At 34.3% G+C, this 19,363-nt stretch overlaps 1 protein-coding gene across 1 annotated transcript in view; it reads right to left on the bottom strand.

The window, feature by feature from the left end:
- Positions 1–14,744, bottom strand: part of LOC129265468 (ryanodine receptor-like) — a 30,142-nt gene extending 15,398 nt beyond the window's left edge. Inside the window, exons 1-10 of the mRNA XM_064101375.1 lie at positions 14,701–14,744; positions 12,229–12,384; positions 6,394–6,604; positions 6,064–6,122; positions 3,700–3,802; positions 3,242–3,328; positions 2,384–2,635; positions 813–943; positions 531–573; positions 35–162 (exon numbers count right to left, since the gene is read on the bottom strand). Coding sequence (XP_063957445.1) covers positions 35–162; positions 531–573; positions 813–943; positions 2,384–2,635; positions 3,242–3,328; positions 3,700–3,802; positions 6,064–6,122; positions 6,394–6,604; positions 12,229–12,384; positions 14,701–14,744 — 1,214 coding nt within the window. The remainder of the gene's footprint in view (positions 1–34; positions 163–530; positions 574–812; positions 944–2,383; positions 2,636–3,241; positions 3,329–3,699; positions 3,803–6,063; positions 6,123–6,393; positions 6,605–12,228; positions 12,385–14,700) is intronic.
- Between the last annotated feature and the right edge of the window lie 4,619 nt (positions 14,745–19,363).

The raw sequence follows: 19,363 nt of genomic DNA, 5'->3' as shown, positions 1-19,363 counted from the left end.
CAAAGTTGTGCAAAATTAGTACCCTGCAACTTACATTGAGCTGAAGAGACCCTGGTTTGGGTTTTCTGTCGGGTTGCCAGCCATTGGGTTCTCACCAACCTCCATGCCCAACATAGCACATAACTTCTCCTCTCCCACTGCATCTTCATACTTCTTCAAAACCTATGATCAAATGCCACATCAATCAAAGCTGAAACATGTACTTTGTATATTCATAAAGAAGGAAAGACAATCAAATAGTTACATCTAATAAATTACAGAAGGGAACAACAAATTACCAATAAGTAATTGTGCTCATTTAATTTTGGTGAGGTAAATACCAATATATAGTTATTCAAGATGTTATAATTATAGGTAACAATTAAATCTCAAGTAAAATTTTTAAATCACAGTAAATGTATTTGACCTGCATGATGAGTCAAATGATTACTTATATTCAGGCAATGAGATACCAAGCTTAAAGGCAATCCATCAGCACCATTCGCTCCATAAAAAAACCCACATACCATCAATATCAAACAGGTATTTACCTTCTTCTTGACAAACTTGTCCCAGTAATACACAGGGAAAGAGCTATAATGGAAATAAAACATACGAATGTTAATTAATGTTCTGCTTCTAATGGCTTCAAATGTATATTTTCATATTTCACTTGTCATTGAGCTGTTGGCCCGAGATGTCACAATGCTCTCATTTACATCTTGGTTGCTGTGCAAATGTCAATTTATCAGAGATATACTTCCCATGAAGAGATGATAAAATGAAAATAGTTGAGATTTAAAGAAATGTTCTCGAATGTGACTGATACTTACACAGTGCTTATGGCAAGGGAATCCCACTGGCCTTTGATGTCATCTCTAGTCGGCTGTTCAGTTATCCACTGACCATCAAACTCGAGTTTACGAGCAATCTCTTTCTCTCTTTTGAACAAGCAAAGTGGTACCTGGTATAAGACAATAAGAAGATGGCTAGAAATCTTTGGAAAGTGAGGTTGAAATCAAAGTCATTCCTAATTGACAGACATAAGTAATCAGATTTGACACACAAAGAGGTCTATAAAACAGGGGTGTGAGTGGTCACAAATAAAAAGATCTGAAAAAAGCTGAAGAGTGTTGAAAAAGTCTGAAATAGAAAGAGCTCCCATACTTTTTGTACAGAGGAAGGCCAAAAATAAGCTGAAATTAAGCTGAAAATCAAAACAAAAAATCTGAAATCAGATAAAAATCTGAACTCTCACACTCCCCTGATAAAACAATACAACATATTGCATACACCAGTATTTCCACTCATCAAAGCCACCTGCACGTTTAGACCCATCCATTTCAAAATCAAATCACTTCCATAAATCACTGAGTGAATCCAAACACACACATTGACCAGAACACACGTACATACCAGAATATAACAAATATGCAAAACACTTTCATACCCAAAAACATAGACAACTGACAAATTACTGTCATACAAAAAAGCAAATGCCCACAGACACAATGCCAGAACACACCCACCTAACACATCAATTCTTTATAGTAAACACATACCTCTATGCACACACCCACCAAAAGACACCCATCAAACAAATTGCGTCCATACATCAAAATATACAGCAACAAACACATCCACCAGAACATATCCATATCACAATTCACTTCCATTATAAAAACACTCACCAACACACACCCACACACATCTACCAAATCATATCCATTTGACAAATCACTTCTATACGTCAAAACACTAACCCACACACATCTGATTACATCCACCAGAACATATCACAATTCACTTCCATTATAAAAACACTCACCCACACACACACCCACACACATCTACCAGAGCATATCCCTTTGACAAATCACTTCCATACATCAAAACACTCACCCACACACATCTGAACACATCCACCAGAACACATCCATATCACAATTCACTTCCATTATAAAAACACTCACCCACACACATCTACCAAATCATATCCATTTGACAAATCACTTCTATACGTCAAAACACTAACCCACACACATCTGATTACATCCACCAGAACATATCACAATTCACTTCCATTATAAAAAACACTCACCCACACACACACCCACACACATCTACCAGAGCAAATCCATTTGACGAATCACTTCGTACATCAAAACACTCACCCACACACATCTGAACACATCCACCAGAACACACAGGCCTGAAAAATCAATTCTATATATCAAAATACACAGCAACACATAAAATGAGTAGAACACAACACCAAGCTATTAAAAAATGATTTTCTTATCCATACCCCACATTATTTAGCAACCACATGTCAATATTCACCCACACACACAATATTGAGAGCACCAACACCAAACCTGATGGAAAATATGAATGGACTTACCTTGAGTGCACAGTATGCAATCAGCATAGAGATAGACACCAATGAATGAAGGATGGAAAGAACATTCAAGATAGGTACAAGATACATGAACTGCTGATTGATAAGAATCTGTTCTATCACATCATCTATCGTTGATCCATCTTCACCATCTCCTGTATCTGGACTATCAGGTGAGGTGGAATTCTCTAGGAACTCTGCAGGGAGCTCTGGATCTACTTCCTCCATGCTCAGGTCAGCAGTCAGGAAAGAAACCTGATGGAATAAAAGTACACTTAGAATAGACTTCCACCATCTCATAAAGCTCTAAAACTAATTTAAATTGTGAATGACTTTTCTTACCAATTGCAATCAACTATAAATCTTTATGATGGAGGCCATATAATAATATATCCATTATCATATCAATAATCACTAATATTCATTGCTTGTACATCATCAATCAATATTTTTTTTTTATATTTGGAACAATATATCTATTCATCATTACATTCATCATCATTTGTAATAAATAATATAACTACAATTATCACAATCACAATCATCCATTTCAATAGCAATAATTTGATTCAACTTATAGCATAATCCTCATTACAACCATCATATATATTATTCAGTCATGACATAAGTGTTATTATCCACTACCTTAATAACCATTACACTTGCTAATATCAATTTTGTTTGTTAACATATATCGATTCATCATCATTGCAATTTCCCATCCATATCAGATTTGTAAAGAAATATTAACATTACAATAATCATGATAATCAAAACAATTATCACCATCAAAATACATTTTTATCAATTACTTAAAATCACCATCACAATCATGCTCATTCCATGTAATGAAATGAATACCTTGAAGAAGAGAAGAAGGAAGTTTATACAGAAGACCAATGCAAGAGCAATATATTTGATGTTGTAGAAGTTCCTAGCAAACAGACTCTGTATGGAGAAAATGTACTGTGAAAATATATATATCTACAGAAACACTAATGAATATAAAGAATTTCATCATTGCAGTCATTCTTCCATTAACAATAAAACCAATACCATTCTCATTATTACAATTTCTACTATCATTGATTATTATTTCATCATCATCATCATCATCATCATCATCATCATCCTCATCATCATCATCATCACCATCATCATCATCACCATCATTATCATCATTATTATCATTATCATTATTATTACTATTTTTAAGACTACTTTCATTATCATCCATAACATATGTAGATATTTTTATAACATCAGTCCTTTCATATTTTTGATAATTATTATGATATCATTATCAAGTTTAAATTTACCAGAACAGTTTGTTTGACCCTTGTCATCTGAGGTTCATAAACAGGATCTTCTTCTTCCTCCTCTTTCACTTGGGTTGATGGCATCTCGGTTGCTAGGAAGAGACTGCATAGAAACAACACTTCATTGCTTTGTTTATCTTAAAAGCGGTAAGGAACATGCTGCCCTTTTCATAATTTTGAGGAAAATGCATTTTTCCCATACAAAAATATCTAGAAAAGAGTTTTTTCCAATGGTGTCAGTTAAATGAAAATCAAAATAACTGAGATCTGTATAAAATGAAGGTTGAAAATTACTTTCTTGTGGAAAAATGGGAGCCCACCATGATTGCAAAAATGGTGGTAGTGGCGGTTATATCATGAATGCTTGTTTGTAAGCAACCAGAGGACCAACAGCTTTAAGGTGTCTTTGAGTTAGGCTGCAGGCATAGACCCTTGATTTTCGCAATTTGCATAATACACTATGTACTGTGGCTGGCTCTACCTTGTGTCTTATTTGACACAGAGTCTTTGGAGTCTAGTCTTCACTGTAGACCTGTTATTGCTTGAAGAGTCTTTGGAGTCTAGTCTTCACTGTAGACCTGTTATTGCTTGAAGAGTCTTTGGAGTCTAGTCTTCACTGTAGACCTGTTATTGCTTGAAGAGTCTTTGGAGTCTAGTCTTCACTGTAGACCTGTTATTGCTTGAAGAGTCTTTGGAGTCTAGTCTTCACTGTAGACCTGTTATTGCTTGAAGAGTCTTTGGAGTCTAGTCTTCACTGTAGACCTGTTATTGCTTGAAGAGTCTTTGGAGTCTAGTCTTCACTGTAGACCTGTTATTGCTTGAAGAATCAAATATGAGTCAGTGCCTGCAGTCCAGTGAGAAGTACAAATGCCTTACAAAATGGCACTAGCACACTAACTGGACATGCATCTTAATTCTGTAAATGGACATTCAAAATGATATCGTAATGGCAAATATAAACTTTCCGAACATGCTGGAAATATCTGAACAAATACAATGGGCCCGTATTCTGAAGTCTGATTTAAATTAAACCCTGGGGTGGTATTCTGAAAATTGTCTTAACTTTTTTTGTAACTTTTCTTGTAAGTCAGCAAGATAACAGCTCGCTAAAATTCTCTTAAATTGGTATTCTGAAAATTGTCTTATCTCTGTAAGGACGTCCCCTATTTTATCTCTGACACGCCCAATATGTCATCATCAACCAATCATTAAGCTTGTTACATGCTTAGGTCAACCAATAGAAGCGTCTCTTCTGAAAAAATAATGAAGCACATTGTTGATATGAGGCGTAATTTCCTTGCGCTCCCGACGCTCATGCTTGTGCGCTTCTGTGCTAAAAAATACACATGGCTCTTCTCAAAGATATATTTTCTTCTGAAAAGATTCATCGTCTCGAACACCAATTTTTAATTGCTGAAAAGTCTACCAATCTGTCGTTATAATGTCTTTGGAATGTCTCCTTTTGTAAAACATGTTCTTGCGGGATGCAGCAAGAAATAATTATTGCAGACGGACAAATATCGCATGCAACAATAAGTTACGATAGCCCCCTACCTCTTGTAAATTTTCTTGTATTTTGCAAGGAAGTTAACAGAACGCTAAGATAAGAAAATTTTCAGAATAACTTTTATCTTGATATGTTATCTTGCGCAAAGGGATATTTATGCGCCGTTTTTTAACTTTATGCATAATTCTAGCTCTGACATCATACGCGCTCAGCGAAAGTTACAAGAAAAGATACAAGAATTTTCGGAATACAGATTTTATTGTAACTCTAAAGATGCAAGAATATTTCTCTTAAGACAATTTTCAGAATACGGCCCCTGGTTTAAAGTTGTGGTTTAAGTATGGAGAGCCAATTGGGGCACAAATCCCTAACAGTAAACATTCAATTTATTAACTCAAATGACACCCAAATTGTTCATAATTGTCTGGGAATGATAACTGAAGTATTTTCTACATTATAAAAGCAAAAGGAAACAAAATATTAAACATAAGCAATATACAATATAAACTTATTTTTTCATTTCTTGGCTTCCCATAATTTTAGTACAGAGTTAGACTGTGGTCTAAGTTAAACCTGACTTCAGAATACGGGCCCATGTCTTACCCCTTTTTTGTCTCCTTTCATTAATACAGAACACCTAAAAGCATAACTCTGGACTTGCGTTCTTTGCAAGTCCTCGGCATGATAACAATTTTCAAGGTGCTTGCATTGAATGATGTGAATCATTAACATCACCATCAACATCTTCCCCATCATCATCATCATTCACATTATCAACATCACCATCATCATTATAGACACATCAAGAGGTACTTTGACAACAATCTAATAGTCAATGGAAAAGCACCTGTACTTACCTAGGGAAGACAGTGCTATCACGACGTCCACTTGACATGTCAGGCATGGGAAATTCAGTCTGGAAAAAAGAAGGGCTCCGAACATTAAAATTAGTTCAAATTTTGGAGGCCATCATATACTTTCTCCTTATCCAATTGAACATTAAACACGCAGGGTCATATTGACTTTTTTTGGTCAATTGGGCAGGAAAATGTTTAACTTACCTCAGCTCTGTAACATATGCCAAATTACAAACATTGGTTTATCACTATTCACTATAATCAGTTTATACCACAGACACATCAAAATTCCATATCATATAAAAGCAAATAAAGGAGTGCAATCCCTACCTTTGCCATGGCCCCTGAATCGAAAGAACTATCTGAGGCTTCGGAGGGGGTGTGTGGAGGCATATTGTCCATGGACATCTCTTCTTCAAAGTCAAAGCTAGATGATGGGGTCAAAGGTCTCCGTTTCCTCCTCATCCTCAGCTTGTACTGATCGTTGCCTCCACCACCCTTGCCTTTCAAGAAATCAATGCCAAAGGCGGACACAGTGTCCCTGAATAGAGGGAAAATAAAATATAACATGAAGTATGGGAATGCATCTCAGAAACTCTCTCACACACTACTGATGACTTGTACTACAGATTCCAATGAATCATCTCTTTAAGAATTTGAAATGATATCTACTTGAACATCTAATATGATAAAAGTTTTCAGACTGATGTTTCTATTAAGACCAGAAGCGGATCTAGAGGGGGGGTTGGGGGGGTTGCAACCCCCCCCAAAAAAAAAATCCGGGGACCATTTTTTAAAATCTTATCTTTTTTTTTATGCAAGAAAACGCCATTTTCACACACAGATTTTCAAAAATTTTCCCTACTGTGGGAGGGGGGACACCCCCCTCCCACACCCTCCCCCTCGCTCGCTCCGCTCGCTTGGACTCGGTTGCTACGCTCCCTCGCATACCACCCCAACCCCCCCCCCCCTTTACAAAAAGCTGGATCCGCCCCTGAAGACAAATATATTAATTCTTAGGGAACCCTAAAACAGTGGCAATTTATTGACCTCATGATGTACAGCATATGACGGAGACAGTGGCACTTGATTATTGTGAGCATACAAAAAATTGGATGGACAAACCATTGGGTTATTTCAAGTTCGGTGTTGATGCTAGTGTTTCATCACCTAATTGAGTCTACAGAAATGTCTCAAATCAAGTCTTTGAAGGGTTTACACCTAGGGAGAGTCGTCCCAAACCAAAATTAATTTCAAATTTTGTGGCATGCTGAAGTAAATGTCCACCCAACACAATGAACTTGAATCATCTCCAACTTTTGTCTACCCAGAACATTCTGGTGCCACTGGATGGAGCAGGTAGCCTGTGATTAACACAATATTAAGCTTTGACATTAAAAAAAATGATTTTGTTGACAAATTGATCACTTAAACTACCTGTTTGTCTCACTTTTTCACTTTGATTTACCAACTTGGTGTCAAGATTGACTTCCCCCTATGATGAATATGTCACTGTAAAGTGTCTTCATTTAACTGATTAAGTCATCACTGGAAATTGTTTGATGTTTAGATGGTTGAGCCGAATGGGAAAACTGTTTTATATCTACATGACAACCAATGCTTTAAAAGTAATATTCGTACTGCAGAAATATAAAATGTCAATGCAGTACATTATGAAAATATATGTATTAGTAAGGAATGTTACCATTGTATTTCTAAGTGTAATGTGTCAATACCTTTACTTTTTCTAAAATTATCTTCCAGGAAAATCTAAAGCATATATGACTTCTTTGATGGGATTTGAAAATATGAGGGAGAATGGTGGAGATAGGAAGTAGCATTCATATAATACTTGATTATTTTCAAAATGGAAATAGTTTTAAATTTATGATTACAATGGCAATTTGAATGATTAAAAAAAAAATCTTTGCTGAATATTCAATTGGGGAAAAAAGTAATGAAAAATTAGTTTGCTAATGTAACATATATGCAAGAAGTTGGCTGGTGATGGTTAGGAAAATGAAGATAATAGATACTACAGCCATCTAGCATAAGTTGTTTAATAAAAGAGAAGCCTAGCTAATATGGTTAGATTTGTGAATAATGTTGTATATTTGTGCTTAATAACCATGTAGTAAAATAGAGCATTTTCATTGCAGATTTATGGAATGAGAGAAACAAAGAGAGATATGAAACTGTAAAAGCCCAGTTCTGAAGAGACATAAAAAAGCACAAACACAGACAAATATGATGAAGTATTTCAGACACAGAGGAATACTTTTAGACAATTAACGGAAAAGGAAAGAAACATGAAAATGTCGAGATGAATCGATTAATAAAGACAACATAATATTCTAACTTACCACATGAAAATACAATTTGTATGATGATTTGAAATATAACAATCTAATACCCCTTTCATAAACCCAATAAAACACAATTATGCGGCTAATAGCAGCATAATTTGGTCGTAAAATCAGAGGAGGACAAGAGTTATCCGCATTATTCTGATGCTGCTATTATCCGCATAATAGCGGCATCGGGACAAGATTTTGAGTTTATGAACGTATTTCCAAATAATGCGGATAATTGCCATGGTGCGGTCACAAGGTCACCCTTTTCCAACACAACCGCATTGGAGGGGGCATGTCCAGTTGTCATGACGATTATCCGCCTTTTTCAGGACGGGCGCTCGTAAAAATAATTTATGGAGTTTGTGAACGCAATTTTTATTGAATTATCCGCACTACTCTTAGGCGGCTAATTGGAGGATATGTTTTATTGGGTTTATGAAAGGGGTATAAGCTACAAAACCTGAAACCCTCTATTTCCCCCTCCAAACAACAATGAGTTTTGCTGGGGCGAGCACATAATATGCCCACCTGTAACGCGGAAAATGGAGTTATTGGTCAAGTAAGAAAAGTGGAAGGTGGCAACTTGACCTTTGACCTTTTGACCTCAAATCGATAGATCGATGCTAGTATCATACACACCAAATTACATGAGCCTAGGTTAAATCAAATTGAAGTTATTGCGTTTACAAGGACTTGAGAAGGGTAAGATGAAAACATGTCACTGTGACCTTGACCTGTGACCTTTTGACCTCAAAATCAATAGGCTTCCTGGGAACCATGCTAGTATCATACACACCAACTTATATGAGCCTAGGTTAAGTTAAACTGAATTTATTGTGTTTACAAGGACTTGAGAAGGGTAAGATGAAAACATGTCACTGTGACCTTGACCTTTGACCTTTTGACCTCAAAATCTATAGGCTTCCTGGGATCCCTGCTAGTATAATACACACCAAATTATATGAGCCTAGATTAAGATAAACTGAAGTTATCGTGTTTACAAGGAAACTTAAGGGACGGACGGATGGACAGACAGACGGACAAACAGACACCCAGTGTGATACCATAATACGTCCCGTAAAAAAAAAAATATAGAAAAGAATTCTAAAGCTATTTATCAGGGTTTTTTTTCAACACTTCAAACATGTATATTTATAATCAAGACTTGCATTAGAGAAATGGTAGTGAATCACGATGAAAAGTTTGAACCAAACCAAATCAATGACTTATGATATTATTTTCAATATAGTAAACTTAACTTAATAAACATCATCAAAAGAAATATCTAAAAAATGTATCTCATTATATTTATGTACGAGTCTCATATACAAGTCTTTACTTATTACTTTAAATGTAAATTCAAACATTAAACACAAAGGGCGGCAATAGGAGCTGCAATTTATAAAATTTGTTCAAAAAATGCTAAAACATCAAAAATATGAAATAGAAATGTTATTTATTACAGCGCATAGAGCAAATTACTGAAGGGCAAAGTAGGTTACCAACATTTTTTTCTTTCACAATTTTGAAAGGGTGAAGGTTTATACCACTGAATTAGAAAACTTTGGTCTTAGATAATTTTAAGCAAAATGTAGTGTCTCAAGCACTGTTTGTGGAGGACGCACATATAAATACAGCACATTGAAAGAATCACATAAAGAACATAGAGAGGATATATATGTTTTTTTTAATTGGTAATCTAACCATTTTATGTGAATAGAATCTATTCTGTGATGGAAAGCAAGGATTTTGTGTCAGAGAGAGAGAGAGTGTGATTAGAAAGCTATATTCTGTTTGACTAAAGACTACACCTTACATTGAATTAAGATTGGTAAAATACTGAGAGGTAAAATATCGCCAGAAACCAAAGTTCCTAAATTGGAATAGAACAAAATGAAAAAATACATAGCTTAAATATATTTTTTAATTTACCAAAGGTAAAAGAAATATTGTATACCACAAGAAAATCATGTTGAAAATGAAAATTGCATTTAGTTACTATGGTTATACAAGTATATTACACGAAGAAAAGGTCAACTAGTGATTAACATTTTGAAGATATACTCATGATCAATATGAAATTTGACTTTTTTAGTGTCTTGGAAGGAGACACATATAATATATATATTATTATACTATACTTACAAAGAATCCTAATTAATGAATATCAATGAACAATTAGATATTCACAAGATCTTGTCATGAATTATATGTCAGGTAATATCCTGATATCAATGCATTGCAATCTTCTAAAGATTCCCACAAGAAGAGTTGCAAATTGCTTTGAAAGGGCTTTCTCAGTTGCACCACATTCTGTTTGGAAATATTTCAACCTGATTGAAGTTCTAACATTCTTTTAGACATTGAAGTCTTTACGAATACCAGTCAATAAGACTATGAAGCATATTCAAACTCTCTTCTACTATTTTCATGTGCACCTCAGAAAAAACACATTTGATGAACAGGCACCATATTATTTTTTTATCATTATATAAACATTCTTTTCATTATTTTTATTATTGTTTTCATTATCTATAAACATTAGTGATCATCATTATCATCAATAATAATAATAACAATAATAATAATAAATAGGCGCGATAGCTCAGTCGGTAGAGCGGGGGATTCGTATTCTGGTGATCCGGGTTTGATTCCCACTTGGTGCGCTAGTGCCCTTTGGTAAGGCATTAATCCTCATTACCAGGTCCTTCGGAGAGGACTTTAAGCCGTCGGTCCTCTGGTTGCTTGCTTACAAGCATTCATGCTTTTTTAGCAATCAGGTAAAAAAAATCCCCACTTTCAAACTTTCAAACAATAATAATAACAATAATAATAATGAAAATAGGCATTTGTATTGCACCATCTATCAAGAAATAATCTATTCCGAGGCGCATTGTCAGGTATTAATACCGAATGATATAAAACCGATATTAAGTTCACAAGCATTCATTTGTCTTAGAAACAAACAACTAAAATGAATGACATGCCACTTTTAGAATGAAATCTTATAAGTAGAAAATCATGTGGTGATTCATGCTTACTTATCAAATACAGAAGGTTACGACAAAATACAGGAAAAATTTATATCATGTTTGTTCAATCCATCTATGAAACTAGTCTTTTAAAAATTGCAAATTGCTTCATGGCTGCTTGAACCCACAAGCTGAAGTTGGAATAAAAAAGAGTTGTTATAAGTCATAAAGAGTTGTTGTAATACAAAATAACAACAAGAAGAAGAGTAGCATGGGTGGGTGGGGTGGGGGGGGGGGCTGAGGAGTGAAAATGATGAAAAAGGGGGAAGAAGTGGGAAGTGATTGGTAAAGAAGAGAAAGAATCTCACAGATGATGTAGTAAGAGGAAAAAGAAGTGACACACAAGGATGTTAAAGAAAACATGATGGAAAGAAAAAGAATGGAAGAATTGGAAAAAGGTGACAGCTGTAGAAGAGCAGAGCAGAGGAAAGATGGAAAAAGTGGGGAATTCGGGAATCAGGGGTTGGGTTCACTAATGCAATCTTTAATCCAAATTTAAACATAACCAATAGAAATGAATAAATTAACCAAAGCAGGACATTTGCAAAGCAACTTCTGCAACACTTATCTTGGCAAAAAATATATGTGCTAGTGCATAACACTATTTTTTCAAAATATCTGGGTCACATAAGTTGCAATGCAAATCTTAATTTGCCTGCTATAGGATCAAAAGAAAATGAAGGAAGATAAAAAAAAAACGTAACATAAGGTGGAGAAAGACAGAATTTAGGGGGAATGGGATGCTGACATTGGAAAAGGAGAAAGAGAGGAATCTTCACCTCCTCGCTGAGGGCATGCCATATCCAGGCACATTGATCAGTGATGATGTCTGTCGCCTAGCAACCCGAGGCACATGTAGAGAGTGTTTGATACTGCCTGTGATCTCCCGAGCATCTTCTAAGATTCGCGTGCCAACAAGAAGCCCGATCAGCTTGCTAGAAAGTGTTAGGAATACATAAGAAATAAACATGGATGATAAGTTAAACATTAATGATTGATATCAAGCAATGGAAACATTATTTCTGAACCCTTCCTGTGTCTTAAAGTAAAACAAAACCCATATTATGTATTATGTTTCGTGGGGGTGTATTTTGTCTTCAATCATTTTTTTTCTAAAGCAAACCACAGCTCCAATTATCAGTTAAAGTTTGTTTTTTATTGAGGGGGGGGGGGGGGCTTTCTGTTTAATCATTTTTTAATGCAAACCAGAACTCCATAGATTTTGTTTCAAGTGAATTTTGAGCCAAGTCAAGTGCAAGAAACACACATATGGTTTGAAATAAAAATCAAAGTTGTTTACATTTTGTAAAAGAACACTAATACAATTTTTCAAAACAACAATGCAAATTGAGAGATAGCTCAGTAGCTACATGCAAGATAGCTTCATCATTTTTTTTCTCGGATTTTGTCAAAGAAATAAACTTAAATTAGCCAACTGCACCCTAATTATGCTCTGTAAGCCATGGACATCATAATTCATGAAGTTTTGTTGCATTTCATAAGATTTATTTTATATTTAGATGCTTGAAAAATACAGAATTTTAAAATAAAAATAACTGCTTGATATTTTGACTTGACACAGAAATAATTCAGGTGTATAGGTATTAAAAAAGCAGGCATGATCTTTTTAACAAAATTTTGTTTGAATTTTGAAGCTTGTTTGCTTCAGGAAATACTGAAATAGCATGAAATGTATGCAAGCTGATTGCAGTATTAAGTGATATTGTTTTCATGTTTGGTACCATTTTAACTGAACTGGTTAGTAAACATTATGTAAAATTCAAAAAGTTATGAAAAATGTCAATATCATTTATTGAAAATATATAACTATATCAGCAATGAATGAAATATATATATCATAACAATGGATATAAACTACTTGTATCTGGACACAAACTCATAATTTTAATAGATGGTAAAATTCTAATTTTTTCAACCTTTTTGGAATTCTCAGTAAAACAAAACATACATGACAACAGAATCATGTAAAAATACTGGGAATAATGAAACCTAAATACTAATGAAATTTTCACAGTATCAATTGAAAGTAATACCATATATAGCTTAAATCATCCCAATTGTTAAAAATAAAATCAACCTGTTCATTTTAGCTTGAATGAGTATATGTCATGCAAAAGTTTGTAAAAAATGACATGAATATTTATTTTTAAAAGATACATCATGACTTTATCAATAATTTTCATCAGCAGTAGCACCAGAGAAGGCTAAAACAGGCCATGCTATGAAACTCATGCATATTCATCAAACCACCTTGCAAAACACGAGCAATCCCTCATGCATAATGCATTTCTCATGAATAATGCATGACATGGAGCTGTCAATCACGCATCTGCTTTGGGTGCTATTTGCATGCATTATTATAACGGGGGTTCTCGGGTGTTGTGTGTGTTGGCCAAGTCTAATGCTCATAGAGCAAACACAATCAGGTGGTACAAAGGGGAGAGACAATGGAAAGGAATAATGCAGTTGGTTCCGTGTTTGTATGAAAACTTGGGTGACGGGTTTCAGACTTTGTCTGGGTTATCAGTCCAGAGACAGTTTAAAATGTATACCTTGGAGGAATAACGAGGAGGAAGTAATACCAGGGTATTCCATTGCAGTGAGAGCTGCCTTGGTATAATTTTACTATGGGTATACATGGATCTATGATTTTACATGCATGAACAGGGGGTAGACTGAATGGGGTAACATGGACTGGGTATAGATGGAATTATTGATTGAGGGAGTGATATATAAAAAAAAAAGAGCTGAGGTCAGCTTATTCAGTACAGTGTGGTTGACGATGACCTAATTAGGCAATATAACACACTTGTAAGTGTATCAAAATACACTTTCAAAGACCAAGTCATGTGATTCTCTTTTCATTCAAAACATAACTTTCTACTAATTGGCTCTCAACAGGTAATATTTCCTTCAAAGTATAGCAATCACATAAATACGAGAAAATATGTAGGTAAAATTCTGCATAGATTTGCACTGAACAACCACTTTGAAAGGGATATCTCTTGCCCCTTCTATTGTCTGTACCCTTCCCCCTTCTTTCTGCTGCATATATATTTTTTTCTACAACTCTTTTTTGTTGGAATGACATCAATCTGTCTGTCTCTGTCTCCCTCTATCTCCATCCTCCCCCTGTTCTCCTTTTCACTCTTCCCTCCCATCCTCAATCCTGCCTCTCTATCTCTCTAGCTGTCTGTGTTCAAATCTGTTTGCCTCTCTCCAATCTCTACCCCCTCTCATTCTCCATGTAGTTTCCTCGCTGCATATGACTCATCTATGTTGCAATGTAACTAGAATATGTCACTGCAGGTACTTGCCCATGCAAGCTCAGCTCTTACAAACTCAAGACGCATATTGGGAGACACCATCCACATTCAAAATATGACTCATTTTCTTGTCCAATAATCAACCACTGCTGAGCAGTGTGGAGATATGGGCTAGGGATAGAGTACAATGAATGCATGTGACGTCATGGTATAGGAATGTGTCAATAACAAACCTTTGATGGGGAGAGATACAATAACAAGAGCTTGTCAATAAATGGTTCTGGATTTATAACATATATGGCAACTACAATATATCTATGATTAGATCTGTAGATAGGACGCCTAAGCCATGACATGACATGTATTTCATCACCGTGAAAGCAATTCCGCAGAACTCCAAATAAAGGCCTTTTCTGTTTTGGATACCGCATAGGTATAAATCTGATGAAATATAATAACTCATCAGGCTTTAGATACAATATGAATATGTCCTCATTATTGTGCTCATCTGAGGGGAGGTTGACACCTAGACGATGTAACCTACATCTAGTCTTACAATCATAATATCTCATTTAAGAAAAAAACAGTTTCTTACTTTGATCCAGTAATATGCCTATGCACATGTAGTACCTCACACACACCCAAAATTAGGCCTACAGATATTTAAAAAAAAAAAAAAAACATATCAGCTTTGGACAGTGAAAATAGAAGTCTACATTCTAATTAAACTATTTGTTTCCATCTAAAATGATTAAAATTTAAATCTTTAAGATTTAGGCCTAAATCTAATTTCAGTTTCACTGGTCATCCTTACATGATTTTTCAAGTGGTGAAAAAAAGATGAAGAAAAAAGGAAAAAGAGGAAGAGTATAAATAGAAAGGTCTGGGTTGCCTAACACTCTATTCCCCATCATTCCATCAGTGAAAAATAAGGGCACCTCCAAGTTGTCTCGCCCCTCCATTATTCCATAATATGAATTGTAATTACTCTACCCTTCCAAATTTAGAGAGGTAATTGTTTGGATTATTGTCAATTTGTCTAATGCCAATTCGTCCAAATGCCAACTCGTCTACTATCTTTTGGTCTACCATCAGTTCGTCCACTCACCACATGGTCTACTTTCATTTAGTTTAATGCCATTCCATCTAATAACCAGTTGGTCCAAAAGCAATTTAGTCCATATACCATGTGGTCTAATTAAACTAAAGTGTTGATTGTGCAAAATGAATGAAAAGAAAATGGGTATTAGACCAACTGGTTATTAGACAAAATGGTAATAAACGAACTGGTGATTAGACAAAGTGATGATTGGACCAAATGGTTATTAGATGAAATGTTGATGGACGGAATGGCATTAGACTAAATGGAGGTAGACCGACGTGTGGTGAGTGGACGAGTTGACAGTGGACGAATTGGCAATTTCCCTACTGTTCTACCATTTTATGCTCGACCAAGTGGATTTCAAGGAAAAGTCTGCATTTGTAGACTACTCATGGACTACCACATAAACTGTGAAATACGTCATCAGCATTCGACCATGTCATTATTTCATATTTGAAAGTGTCAGGATAAACCTGCACCTGCCTTCCCAATTAACCCTTTACCCACTTTAAGTTGTTTTATTCAAATCACACACATTTATCATATAATAATATCATGTAATCATCGGTTAACTATTATTGAAAAACTGACATGCTATAAATGGTGAACCAACCAGGTATTAAAAGCATAATAAATTTGGGCAAATCTAAAGTTTGAAATTATCAGATAAAATAAAATGGAATATCATAAAGCAGGTTAACTATTATTGAAAAACTGACATGCTATAAATGGTGAACCAACCAGGTATTAAAAGCATAATAAATTTGGGCAAATCTAAAGTTTGAAATTATCAGATAAAATAAAATGGAATATCATAAAGCATGTCTCTTGAAAGATGTGATTTAGAAACTGACATTTGCTGGTGAAAATATACAGTAAAACTATCAAAATTTGAAAAACTTGGTCCCTCTCTATTTTTCAATGAGGTGCTTTTTGTTTAATTTTGGCATGATTCCACTTCTCAAGTATGGCATGGTTGAAAATCATAACCTTTGCATATATACTCTCTAATATGGACTCACTAAACTTGTAAGATAAATATTCAAAGGGCATTATCATTTTGTGCATAGAAATAATCTTCAAATCTGAATAGCAATTGGACTTAATCAGAGAGTATGTATATGTAACAATAGATAATTACTCATTCATGACTCGGAAAACTAGAAGTTCCAAGAATACCTTCTGTGCCATAATCTCAACAATTTCATTTCAAAATATCACATCAATTCCATTACCTTTTAAGGGAAGCATCAATATGAAAACATGGTTATGTCATATGAACAACTTACTGAGATAGTTAACAATATGTTATGACTCATCCACTATATACCTCCATCTAGAATTTTTTTTTCCTGTATTTTCTTTGTTTTTCATGGCTAATCACTCTGGAGACTTTAATGCCAAATAATTATTCACTCAAATAAGTGATACTAGATTGTTTTCCTCAAAATACCAAGAATTCAAACAATAACATTTATTTCTTTATGATATCATACCCTCAAATAATTTTATTCTGGAATATTATATAACAACCATTAGCTTTTATGGGGAAGGTAGTACACTAAAAAATGAACAATGTGTCATTCCTGTTTGTTGACAGATAGATACATAATGATTCACAGAATTATTGACACAGTGTCTGAGTTCAGGGTATTCACTCTTTACTCATCAAATAAATTTACATTATGACATACCTAATCAATATGACCCCAAAACAAGATGTGTAATGTAATGAGTTCATAGAATAACTTACATTTCATAGCTTTCACTTTCTTCCTTCACAAACTAATTTTACCTTTTAAGGAAAGATGACGAAACTGTATTATAATTTGTATTTGAATCTTGCTCAATAAGAAAATCAGCATGTGATTAATAAGGCTTCCAGAGAAAATGCCTAATATCACATTAATTTAAAAGATTTCATTTTCATTAGCTGTTTGTAATCAATCATTTAAAGGAGCTTTCTTTATTTCATGTTTCATTAGCTTACTATTAAATTATTCTATCTTTAAGTTAATGCAAATAACAAGACAAAAGATACAAAATTTTAGTAAAGAAATTTTATTCCTTGAGGAACTATTAGAATAGGAATCTTGTATTTACTCCACACTTCAAATGTTTGAACTCACGAAGAAGTTCCCTTTTCCTGAAACTATTTTACACTAGTGCCTTTGTAAATGATTATCCATCTAAAATAAGTAGAACATTTTTATTTCATAAAAATTCATTGAAAAATCAAATGGGAAAGGTCCCAAAAGTATTTAATTTGAGTATTCATTTAGAATTCATGATATAATCAGGTACGCATCGCAAATACAAATATTGAGTTGGACATGGATATACAATATAGGTTTGCTTTATTTCTTCTTTTCATTGTTGTCATTTCTTTGTTCCATTTTATTTTGTTTCTGCTTTTAAAAAATATTTTTCTGTACAGTATTGTTTAATGGAAGGAAAATGCAGTGTTCTGAAAGTCACATGAAAATAAAAATATGGGAATTTTAACCCCACAGCCGGTCTTCAAAGGAATGGAGTGAATAAAATTACTTTAGATAATCATTTTGATTTCAATTCACCTTTAAAACTTGCATAAAACACAAGAGTACAGCTTATATCACCCACATACCCCTTTATTCAAATCCTTAACCTGAGTAAACTTTAAGCACAAAAAGAATCCTACAAAAGCATCAGGAATGTTTTTAAGTCAAGCCGCCAAACAATTAGGAAGGCAAACAAAAGAGAGATGGAGATGTGCATTATGGGCTTCTGCACAACCCCAAATGTGACCTGTATTTCTTTGAAGCATAAATTTCACTATTGTGTAAATTGTAATAAAAAATATCCCAAGTGTCCTCCAATAAACAATAAAATTGATCCTATATCAGTTTGAATTATATTAACACAGTTTTCAGGGTGTATTGCTTTGGAATGTCGAAAAGTAAAAAAAAAAAAATTAGATGATGAATAAAATCTATTTGAATGTAAAGAAACTTGCCCATTTTGGGTCATGAAATTGACAAGTTGCCCAATAACAAGATATTCTAAATAGTATTTTTTTGTGATTGATATTATTGTGATTCATATAGGACAATCACAATAGACAGTTTTAATGAAGAAACTTGATGCACAAATGGAGTTAAACTAAATCATCAGTGTTTGTTGAGGATTGCAACAAGCACTTTACACCAGAGTTAAATTCATGGTACTAGTTTAACACCCATTGGTGGTGTTATACTACATTCTGTTTGTTCATTGAAAATTCTTTGGTGTTATGATCAATCTCCAAGGTGTATTTCTAACACGTTTTGATATGGTTCTCTCACTAAACCAACTGGTGTTGTTCTGAATACCACAGATTTACAGTGTAGCACTAACTAAAAGGGAAAAAAATCCCAGAACTCTATCTGTTCGATTAATTTAATCATTAAGATACTAGATTTTTTTCGCAAAGTATGGTAAATGAGTAAAATAAGATATAGAAAAGGTGATGATATAGAACCAGTATATTAGTATACAGCAACTCTC

Source organism: Lytechinus pictus, chromosome 7 (genome assembly GCF_037042905.1).
Source record: "Lytechinus pictus isolate F3 Inbred chromosome 7, Lp3.0, whole genome shotgun sequence".
Lineage (NCBI taxonomy): Eukaryota > Metazoa > Echinodermata > Echinoidea > Temnopleuroida > Toxopneustidae > Lytechinus > Lytechinus pictus.
The sequence above is the reverse complement of the archived record's forward strand: the minus strand, read 5'-3'. Positions and strand labels throughout refer to the sequence as shown.